Source organism: Paramisgurnus dabryanus, chromosome 19, assembly GCF_030506205.2.
Source record: "Paramisgurnus dabryanus chromosome 19, PD_genome_1.1, whole genome shotgun sequence".
NCBI lineage: Eukaryota > Metazoa > Chordata > Actinopteri > Cypriniformes > Cobitidae > Paramisgurnus > Paramisgurnus dabryanus.
In genome coordinates this window covers 18,905,846-18,917,599 of record NC_133355.1, presented here as the reverse complement: position 1 = coordinate 18,917,599, position 11,754 = coordinate 18,905,846, and the positions used below count along the sequence as shown (strand labels likewise).

Here is an 11,754-nt window from a genome sequence, read left to right as displayed (position 1 = left end):
GGCCGATCACGGACTTTCCGTTGTGGTGACAGAAGTTTGCAGTTGTTACACCTAGGCTTGCCGCGATAGTCGGTGAAACAGTGATTACCGGTGCTTCAGCCTCTCACCGGTTAGATCACTTGCCCACCGCGACACCGTCTTTCACCGTCGTTTTTTATATTTTTGTGTAATTAAATCATTTAGTTTTGTCAAACTGAATGTGTCTGCTGCCTGAATTCAGCGGAGCTGAATGCGCGTCACGTCACAGAGCAGCAGGTGTCAGGTTTCATTTATTTCTATCAGTCAGTGTGCGAGGCGAGCTGACCGACCAGATGATGACAGAAGCCGCGTGTTTACTCGTTTTTGTTATAATGTACATATACGATGTTTAATATAAGCGAGATCGTTTTGTTGTTGTGTTTTTCATCAAGAAAAATAATAAACCCATCATTCAAGCAGCGCTTTATGGAGAAGTAGCCGGTTGCTCTGCTGTGAGAATTACCTGCGCACTTTGACTCAAGCACTTAATTAAACCAGCTGTTGCACTCGCATTGCACGCAAATTCATACGCGATTTAACGCAGCGTACGCAAGCACTGCATTTAAACAGTTGCGTGATTCAAAAGTGAAAGTAAAATGTACACGTCTGCATGCGCATTTATAAGCCCCTCCCACCCGGTGATACCGGGATCACCGGGTTTGTGACGCGCCGATTAACCGGTGGGAAAATTCTGTCACTGTGGCAACCCTAGTAACACCCTCTATCAAGGTCAGAGCAGGTGTCCTCTTTTTATAGTTTCTGCTAATATGACAGGTAATAGCAAAAGAGCGCTCACGCTTCAATATTTGATTGACAAGACAGCTGACTCGGTGGTTGCCTAGCAATAAAAAGCCACGCCGCACTGCGCTTTAAAAAAAAAACGTTTCCAAGCATTTAAAATGCGTTTGGTGCGATTGGCTCCTAAATCTGCTATGACATTGTAGTTATGTGAAAAATGTGAATGTAAAAAAACATGATTTGTATATATTTTTGTAATTAAATAATAATAAAAAAGTTTAAGGCCTTATGCGTTGTAGCAGATTTTCCTTGCACTGATAATGATATTGAATACCGTTATTTTCCCAGGTATAGTACAGAAGTTAGAAATTCCAGTCTACTTTCAGTCTACCATCTATGAATGCAGTAAAAGAAATATAAACACGGAAGGGGCAAATGGCAAATTATGGTATGTACAAAAAAAACCTTTCCTTAGATGTGACGGAATAGAAAAACGATTTTCTATTTCAATGTATGGTGATAATTTTACAATTTAAGGCCTGAATCTTTAAAGTAGGAAGGATTTTATTTTGACACCATGCCAGGTTATATGAATGGGTATGCATTTGTATTTGGCAGGGGCCAGTCGGAGGGCTTGCTGTCTGTTAATGCTACAGCTTGGCTAATTTGTTCCATGGTTTGCTCTCTCTGTTAGTAGTTAGCAGGGGGTAAGCGTTGTCCTTCATTATCCTAATCACTGTGAAATGACTCCAATGGACATTATCCCGAGAATATACTGTGAATATATGTAGGGCAGCACATTAGACATTAGGAACTGTTAAGAGAGCGAGAGAGAGAGAATTACAGTAGGTGTGCCAAACTTGACACTTGGATTTTTTTCATTTTTATCATCAGATTCTTTTAGGTATTTATTATCTTCCCAAATCGCTCATTAAATCTCTTAATCCTAGTGCTGTGATGTATATGTTAGTAATTTAATTTATTTTTCTTACATTTATTTTGAGAAGAGGTGCTATTCCCCTGGCTGTTTTCCAATGATTTTGTAAGAGCGTTTCATAACACTCATAACACACTACCCTTTCTATGGCTTGAAAATCATACAAGGTCAAAGTAAGCTCACATTAATTATTCATAAGGGTTTTTACTACTCTCATTTGCTTGTTTTTTTCCTCTTCTCTCTCCCCACCTTCAGTTAAGATTCAGACCCCCACCCTCCCCACCCCTTTTTCCCCTCTCTACTGTTACACACGCTGAGATATCTTTCCTCAGCATCTCTTTATAGCTTTTGGTCCCAGCTGGTGCAAATGACTCCGGCGTCTTTGCATCCCTCAGCCAATCCCAAATCAGCACAAACACACACTCATACGCACACAGACGCACATGCTTCTTACCTCGGACCCGGCACCTACCCCAGTTCCCTTATTCTGTGAAGAATAGTGAAGCCCTTGATGACAGGGCAAAGTGATAACTGAGAGTGATTGCAGGTGGATCTGTAAAAGAGAGGGAGAGAAGGAAAGAGAGAGAGAGAGACAGGAGGGGGTGGAATGGGAGGTGCTGTATCAGCCAGGCTGAGGCAGGACGCAGCAGCCGCACAAGAAGCACGCTGAGCCGAGGGATCTATTGTTCCTTTGGCTTTTTAGGTTTTTCCCTCTCCACCCAGACCTCATTCTTCTCCACTGACCCAGAGAACGGAGCGAGAAAGAAGGGAAACAGAGAAGAGGAGACAGACAAGTGGATTATCCTTTCCTGGAGAAACCGCGTGCAGAAGAGTGAGCAGGACAATAGCAGGCACACTTTTTCCCGTGCCGCATCCTCTCGTTCATACATCTCCAGTTGAGTCTGTGTGGGTTTTGCGCGGTCTGCTTGGCAAGACTTGAGCCGTGTGGATCTGTCTGGCCGGGCTGAAGCCATGGGGCCGGCCAGCAGGGCAGCAGGGAGAGGGGGTAATCCAACAGGGGCGCTTGCCTCCCTCCTTAGACTTGCTCTGCTTGTTTTCGGGCTTTGGGATGTTCAGACCCAAACAGTCGCCAACAAACCCACCTACATCTGGCAGACAGGTACGTCTGTTTTGTTTAAGCTGAAATGTGTAGTGTAAGTGCTTGGGTGTGTTTGGAGTTTGAGAGGTTTGATTTGAATGATGGGAAATGGACGCTGATGTATCACTAAGTCTTAATTAGATTGTCTAATTGTACCTTCTTTTGAAAATCGCCTGGTATTTAAAAAAATACTTTTATGTGCATTCAGGTTAATGAAAGACTACAGAATAATTTCACTGTAATTTTTTGTCTTCGAGCTAAACTGGTGGTGAGCTATTTTCTGAACCAAAATATTTAAACGCATTCTGGTTGGTGGAGTGCCTGATATTTTGAGAACATGTGGGATGGTTTTAATGAGCTTCTGTCCTTTTAACTGGTAACCCTCCACATAGCCTTTACAAAATGTTACCCTCCATAGTTCCTGGAAAATAAGTGGCATGGCTTGTGAAATGAAACCTGAACTTATTTTAACATAATTATGCACATGAATGAAATAAATGCTTGCTGAAAGCAACTGTAAAATTAATTTATACAGTTTCTGGATATGTTTAGAGCACATGCCGTGTCTTGCTCTGGTTTTAACAGGCAAGTGTTTGGTAAATTTAAAGCTGGTGTCTTCAGAGGAGATGTGCATGGGTTTCTGTTTTTGGGTGGTGTCTCTACACCTGCTGTATCACGGGTGGAAATTTGCCATGCTTGGGACAAGAATCAGCAGTGAAGATGGGGGATGGAAAAGGTTGTAGGGGGCAAGTCTCTTTAGGGGACAGTTGGGATGGGAAAAGGGTGGGATGCATTGGATTGAGGCATTGAGATGGTTCCTCTGGACTGGCCACGGATCGATGGGTCATTTGACCAGGGTCCCAGTCGGGAATAGATGGAGAAGCTCCGGATCAATGAAGAGGGTGCAGTGGGGCCACTGGTGTCCTGCTGGAGTTGATCAATGCACAGCTTCACAGCTGGACAGGATTGAGATCCAACAGGATCAATGGAGAATTCTGAACTCTCTGGTTTAACTCCGATGGGGTCTGATCAATGCATGGAGTACATGGCAAAAGTATAAATTCAATGGATCAGGAGATTCTATAAAAAAAATCTAATGGTTAACTTTTACGATGTAACGGTTCAAGGAGAAACTGTAAACTTTATTGCCATTGTCTGACAAAGTAACATTCTTGATTGTGTGTGTTATAGCAGTGATAGAGCTGCAATATTATGGCATTACAGTGCAGTACCCTGTACACTCCCCCCTTGCTGTGGCTGAGTGCATGAGATTAAACATGGGGTGAAAAAGGACGAGCAGATTGGCAAGTTAACCTACATACAGGAAAGCCTTGCGTTTGCCATACAGTAAATACACACATACAGTAATAAATCCAAACTTAGTATTGCTTATTCTTAGACTTATACTGAAAGCACAAATCCATTTATTTCATTTTTTGAAATTTCACATTGCTTCCAGAGGCTTCACATTTTGTATCACCAGTGTTTTAAGATGAAAGAACTAGAATGGGTTCATGTGGGACCAAGTCAGTTTTTGATGAATGCACAATATATTTTGTGACTGTGACAAATAGCTCTGGCGGTGTGCATGTGTATGGAGGCTGAGGTTTACTAGTCAGCAGTCGGTTTATTGGATAAGAAACATTTTCTATAGTTTCCCTTGCATGGTCTTAGAAAAAGGGTGTACATGAACAATAGCCCAGCTTTGTCCGGTGGCAAGATTTGACAACCTGAAAGAATAATTGTGAGAAAATAATCATGTTTTAAATTCATTCTTTAATACTTCCTCCACAGTACAAATAAAGCATTTATAAACATTTACACTTTCACCTTAGTGATTTCAAATAGCATTTTGGTTATACTTTACAATAAGTTTGTATTTGTTAACAGTTACTATAGTTAATGCATGCGGTTCTAACATGAACTAACAATGAACAATACGTTTAAAGCATTTATCAATCTTGATTCATCTTAATTTCGGCCTTTACTAATACATTTATAAAATCAAGCATTGTAACTGATAACATTAGTTACTGCACCATGAACTAACATGAATAGCTGTATTAACTAACATTAAAAAGAAATAATAAATGCTGAAAATTATATTGTTCATATTAGTTAATTCATTTACTAATGTTTACTAATACAACCTGTTTGTAACGTCTCACCAGCATTTTTAATAGGTGCAGCAGCAAAGGACTCAAATCTGGTGAAAACCTGCGTGCTGTCAATCATGTATAATTTACTTCAGTCTTTAAGGATTTGACGCAGCAGTTTGGTTTTTATACGTCCCTTTTTTTAGGGCTCGTGGGAAGTGTCCGGCCTGGTTTATTACAGTGTATTTTTCACCTTACACTGTAAACAATCCTCCTTTTTAACACTATTGCATCTGTGTATGGCGTCTTGGGATCATGACTTCATTTTGGAGAGTTTATTGCTGTCTTGAGTTTTGAGACGGCAAAGCATTTTACAGTATTGCTGTCTCTTCCAAGGGTTTACCTCTGTTTGACCGCCACTCCCCAGGGCTTCTATATGTGGGCCATTCCCTGCCCTGGTGTGCTTGTGGGAAGAAGCTATTGAGTATGGCAGGTCCCTTCCCCCTTTCACCCCGCCCATTCAGTCTAGCAGATGATATGGCCTTTATTCTTTTTAAATGTGTACATCTGCATCTACCGCCTCATTTTCTTTACTGTCCACACTTGAGAAAGAGTTCTCCAATATCCTTCTGTTTCCTCCTTTCAGCATCTTTTCACCTTTCTCTTCCCAGCATTCTTTTCTTTAGTTCGACCTTTGACCCTGTGGCTAGAAGGGTCTCTGGAGGGCATGTCCGTTTGAGGGGATGTCAAGCGGACAATTCAGACATTTTCACTAGGTTACACTTCAATGCCACACCACTTAGGCGCATAACTACTTGATCTAACCAGGCAAAGTTTCCAGGGTCAAGTGATACAATCATAGACAATCAGAAGATATTTGAGGTTTAATATGAAGAGCTCAGATGCATAAATCTCTAAGTGCATCTGACACATTTTCTTGTAATTTTCTTGTAAGATCCAGTAATTTTGCTTTAATGGCAATAAAGGTAGTATTTGAAATGCCTTATTTTTACAAATGTCACTTTAGTCGTTTTATTGGTATTTAATAAATTTGAGGGTCTGCAAAACCCAAAAACTCTTGCAACTTGACCTGCATGTGCTGCCGTTCATCCAGTTGTTCCATGCACTTAGAGGATTTTGCTGAAAATCGTTGTCCATTTTAGTGATTCTGCCATCAAACCGGTACTTCAGCAGATTTGAAGTGAAAGTATTGAATGAACGAGACGAGAGCATTCAGTCCATATCATTATCTTATTTTTGATGGAGGTTGCGTTTAGCTGCTTTTGCATTGGAGCTCTTTATATACACTTGTGCATCAGCATCATGGACCATCTTATTAATTGGCCACTGCAGAAATACAAACTAGATTTATATAGGAGATATCACTTTTATTGGATTTTCATTATAACACAACTGGTTAGAAGCCTCTGTCCTATTATGGATAACATTTACCAACCGTATCTCACGGGAAAGCATGCCTATTTCATGTGGGTGTGAGTCTGCATGAATTTTTACAATAAGAATCATACAAAAATATACAATTATCTGTTAAAAAAAACAGAAGAATGAAAGTCCATCCTTAACCACATCTCGAATCAATACATTTGTACAAATAAATATAAATTAGCAATCTTGTCAACTAGGTTTATATTGACGTGACATTGAGTTAAAATTTCCCTGTGTGCATTTTGGCTTCCTCTGTGCACCGATATGGTTGATCATGTAAAAATACAAGAGAAAAACATTTGGAAGAAAAGAAACATTCCCTAGGCGATCAAGCTGTAATTATACCCAGCCATCAGCCTGAATTTAGCAGTGGAGCCAGAGTTGGCTGAAATCATTATGAAGAGGGATAAAATTGAGTTTTCTTTCAGATTCATCAAGTGCCAAATTGCTGCTGCTTGCCCGGGTACTTTACGTAAGTACAGTCCAGCTGCCAGTCGGCCAGAATGGTCCTTCTCACTTTTCGTCTTTAATTGTGCCTATCAATGTTCCTGGCCTTTCTGGTGTGTGCGAGGTCACCTCCTCCCTGCCCGGCATCTGGACGCTCCCTCACATTTTTTATCTCCTTTTGTCTTGGAGGGCGAGGGAAGAATCCTGATGAGAGCTCAATAAAATAGACCAAAAGATGACAAAAGACAGGCTGGCAGTGTGATTTGTTCCACTTGCCCCCTTCTCTTTTTCATTCTCTGTTGCAAATGCATGAACACTTGCACCCGCGCACCTCATTAGTTTGCTAAGAATGGATTGCGGCTGGGGTGGAGTTGGGGGGAGCTGTTGTAATTACCTGGGTGTGGAGCACTAACCCATTTTTTGTCAGAATGACAGCTTTCTGATAGAAAATGCTGAGAAGGAAGGTTTAGTTATTTATAAAGAAAACTAAGTAGTGCTTTATGTTGCAAAATTTAAAGATTATAAATAAAATTTTAGGCAATAGATGATGATTTCAAATGAATTAAAGTTTGATTTCAGATTAAACTCGGATAAGCTGATAATTAATGATGGTACTAAACACATTAGTGGGATATACAGTACAGCAGCACAATGTGTTCCTGATCCATCCTCCCTGCTGCTCACTACAGCTCACGTTCCTGCGGTGAACTGCTTAGCTTTCCTGAAACGTGCAAAGAGATTGCACCGATTGTGCTAAGCCACTTAAATTCTACACCTGACTTGTACGCTGTCCGTCCAATGCCAGTTTTGTCCAAGGGTTTTGTGCTTCTGTTGTCATAGTACTGACCTGTAGCGGTCAGTTATCAGTAGTTGGTGTCTCAGTGGCAAGTGTGTGGATAATATTTAGTTATTCTGGTTTTAAAACAGCTTTAAAGGAAGATAATAACAGCTATTAAAGTTAAATATTTTGATGTATCCACAACCCAACAGGGCTGATTGATATACAACAATAGATCAAATATTGAAAATGTGCATATCGCAGTCGATGGTGTGAAATGAATGACTGAATACTTGTTAATGTTAATACTTTAAAAAGTTATGCATTGTCAAAGTTTCAGCTCAATGCAGATAACAGAGAGACTGCCACTTATACTACGGTACTGTTGAATGCTGTATTCTGATTGGCTGAGAAATGTGTTAAAAATAGGCACCAGAGCAATGGTATAAGTGTTATAATTGACTCTGGCCCTTTAAATTTTATTCGGCTTTGCGTCGTGCCGCATTACCACCTTGGGTGTGCATTATTTTCTTATAATTCAATGGCCCGTTGTCACATTGATTTGTTCAAAGCTCATTATACAATGAAAAACACGGTGTGCTGTGATTGGCCAGCTATCCAATGCATTGTAATTAGCCAAATACCCCAAGCATGTGACAGAAATTTTTAAGCTCCTTATTTGGAATATCTGCTCCCATAGCAAACCTCCATGGTGGAGAAGGCAACAATACTACAGTGGGAATGTTAAAGTTATGCCTTCATTCTTTGTGTATTTTTGTGTAACATTTGGGCGGTGTTATGCAAATTTTCCCACACAATGATGTGCAGCTGTGGCCTTCACTTTTAAAAAGAATATTTAGTTGGGTCTTTAATCTTTGCAACTTTACAGATCTTTGATATGCACAAACAACTTTTAACACATAAAATCAGATAATTTGATGCCTTTAAATTATTACCGTATTGCATATTGTATACCGCACAACACTAGCAAGTTATCGCATACCATACCCCACAAAGATCGTGCAACAGCTTTCTAGCATGTGCATTGTTTTTGTAGCAAATTTTTTGACTGTATCTATTAGATGTTAAAATTATTCAGCATGAGAAAAAATGAATTATTTTGCATAAATGTTTAACGCAGTTTTTATTTAGTTAGCAAATATAGCCCTCTTACCTGTAAAAAAATACAATTTCAGAAACACTCACGTGCCAACCCTGTCTCTAAGGATCTGAGCTGAGAAGTGTCATACTTTATAGCGTAGCGACTTTTCTAAAAGAGATATAAATAGCAGACAGGTTGAGCCGTGCGGCTGCTGAACTCTAGATGGTAGCTCAGGCGCTAATGGGAAACAACCTGTTGGAGGTGTGATGGAGAATAAACAAGAACAAAAAGACAGTTTGTCATCGCAGACGATTCTTTGGCGCCGCTCTAAATTTCCAATTGCTCTCTGGTAAACACATTAGCGTTGCTGATCGGTGCCTCGCGCACAATGAAACACCTGCAGCCTTTTCACATGGCCGTGGCACGGTTGGCATGCACTGTATCAAAAGCTAACTAATTCCTCTGATATATATAGGTAACTGCGAGGTTAAATCCAAAGATGTGTTTTTATGGATGAATAATTCCATTTTACGACCAACAATGCTCACACATTTCCGCCGTGAAGCTTCTACCTCTGATTATCTAGGAACAGCTTTATATACAGTAAATCACAGATTCTCATGTTACAGAAACTGCATCTTCACATCTAAAGCGTGTTAGAGTTTTTAAAGCCAGGTTCAACATTGGCTGCTGTAGTATAATAGCTTAATATAATAATTGAGTTAGGATGGAGGTGGAGATTTCTCGGCTGTCTAATCAGCTAACCGTAATCTGAGTTGACCTTTTTGAATCCATGATGCACTGAGATCGAATGCCAAGTCGAAGGGAAGTGTTCAGGATTACTCTCCGTTTCTTTCTGTGAACGTAAACAGGACAAAGTTTGACCTAAAACTAATATTTCTTTAATAAAGTACAAAATGTCACAATGTCTGAAAATATGAGATCACATCAAAGTTGGATTTAAACTTCAATTTTAATATTTGACATGGGCTTACTCTATCAGTATTAAATATATCACATTGTTCTTTACATTAAATAGGATGATTTTATGTAGATCTCACCCCCCCAAAAAAAGAGACTTTAACTGGCATTTGCAGACTGGGTCACATATAGTCTACATAGTAATTTTAACCTCATTTAAGTCACATTCACACGTTAAATAGAGAATGAATAGAGGTGAAGCATGGAGATATAAGACTCATTGAAAGTAGTGGCAGAGGCATCAGTTAGTATGGTGATATCATATGATGTGGAAAGGTTAGCATCTCTCCATTCAAATGGCAACTTGTTAAATATCCACTTATTCCTCCACCCACTCATCACCCACACAACATCTCCCACAAACACAACCATATGCTTTCTTTCCTATTTTCATACCTGCTGTATGCTGAACGTGATGTAGCAATTTGGTATTTGTTGAGTGGTGAATGCTTAAAATGTATGCGGTAATTGTAAAAAAAGGGTAAAAGTAGATGATCCACCTTTGTCTTTGAGGTAAAGCTATTTCTTTGAGTCATGTATGCGATTTTCTAGTTTTTTTTTTTGGTCCAACGGTCAGACATGTATTAAGTATTGAGTCCAAAGAAAATGTAAAGTTTTGATATTAAGAAAATCTAAGTTTTCGAATTATAGGCTAATGCATAGTGCTAATAGGCCTAACATCCATACGCAGCACAAAAGTCTGGCATCGTCCATGAATTCAAAGTAAAGGTGGAGATAGCAGCGTTACCTAGCTACTTTGACAAGACCCCTGTTCCAAGATGGCGACGGTTTTGACGCATACTTAGAACCCCAAGGCAACATCTAGTGTATATACTGTATCTATGCTTACATGGAAGTCGCTGCCATGTTTCCACAGTAGCCCTAAATGGATCTGTTCTACAGAGCGTGTTAATCCCTACGATGGCTGCATCCCAATTCAGGGTCTGGATTCTTCTAAAGCCACAGACTTTGAAGGCCAGACTCGGTATTTGAAGGCTGCACCCCCTAAAGTCCACGAAGCGAACTAAAATAAGACAGTCCAGTTTAGGGGGAAGTTGCTGTTCCCATTCACTACGCTTGTTAGCGGGACAAAACAGCTGAGACCTATCAAACTTTTGAAAATCCATATGGAGACAGATTTGAAGGCTGTGAAGGATACATCTATGGATCCTAGGTTTCAGGGGAAAGAAAGGCCACATTTGGAGGCTGCAGGTGAAGGAGCCTTCAAATTGGGACAGCCTTCTTTGCAGCCCAGTGACATCATTGCCCTTCAAAAACAGCCTTGGAACGCCGCAGGCCCTGAATTGGGATACACCCTTTGGCCCTGTCCCAAATGGCACACTCCGGACTTGTGGACTTCCTCAAAGGTCCACACTTTGATGACATTATGTAGTGCAGACTTTAGGGACCCTTGAAGGCTGCACCGGAGTCGTTTTGGGACAGACTCGAGAGTCTCGCCGGAAATAGGAAGAGAAGTTGCCCCTTACTGTGAACTCCTCCCATCCGTCGTCTGATTGCTCTTTCTCAAGGAATTCTGGGTAGGTAAAGTGTGTGAAGTCTGCAGCAGTGCCAGCTTCGCCGAAGACCGCATCATGGGTGCAAAGGGGGCGCTGATGAGCACACTTTGGAGCGTAAAAATGATAGATGGGACACCCTATGAACTCGTAGACTAAGCCAGCACGCAAAATTTAAGGCCACGAGAAAGAAAGTCAACATGAAGTGAACCATTTGGGACAGGGCCTTTGTCTTAAAGGATGACATGTTTGTCCTGTGGCAGCTACCATAGCTTTACTGTGCGTTTCGAAATTGAGGTTAGTTGCAATTCAAAATCTTACCACTAGATCCACTAAAAACCCACACTTGGCATTTGATGCCAATTTGAAGATTTTCATTGCATGATTAAAATTTCATTATGTTCCTTGCTTAAATTTATTCTATGGTTTTAGATAATCCTTTTTATGGTACTGCTTTGTGTATTTTGAAGCTTGCAAGCCCCTGATCCCCATCCAGTTTCATTTAATATACACAGATTGATACAAATCTCTTTTGGTGTTCCAAAAAAGAAAGTAATTCAGGTTTGAAATGACACACGGGTGAAAAATGTGACACACT

At 40.4% G+C, this 11,754-nt stretch overlaps 1 protein-coding gene across 1 annotated transcript in view; it reads left to right on the top strand.

Moving 5' to 3' along the window:
• The first annotated feature begins 2,231 nt into the window (after window positions 1–2,231).
• The window catches only part of thsd7aa (thrombospondin, type I, domain containing 7Aa), a 140,365-nt gene continuing 130,842 nt past the window's right edge, over window positions 2,232–11,754 (top strand). Inside the window, exon 1 of the mRNA XM_065292307.2 lies at window positions 2,232–2,813. Within this exon, the coding sequence (XP_065148379.1) occupies window positions 2,666–2,813 (148 nt within the window). The 5' untranslated portion in view covers window positions 2,232–2,665. The remainder of the gene's footprint in view (window positions 2,814–11,754) is intronic.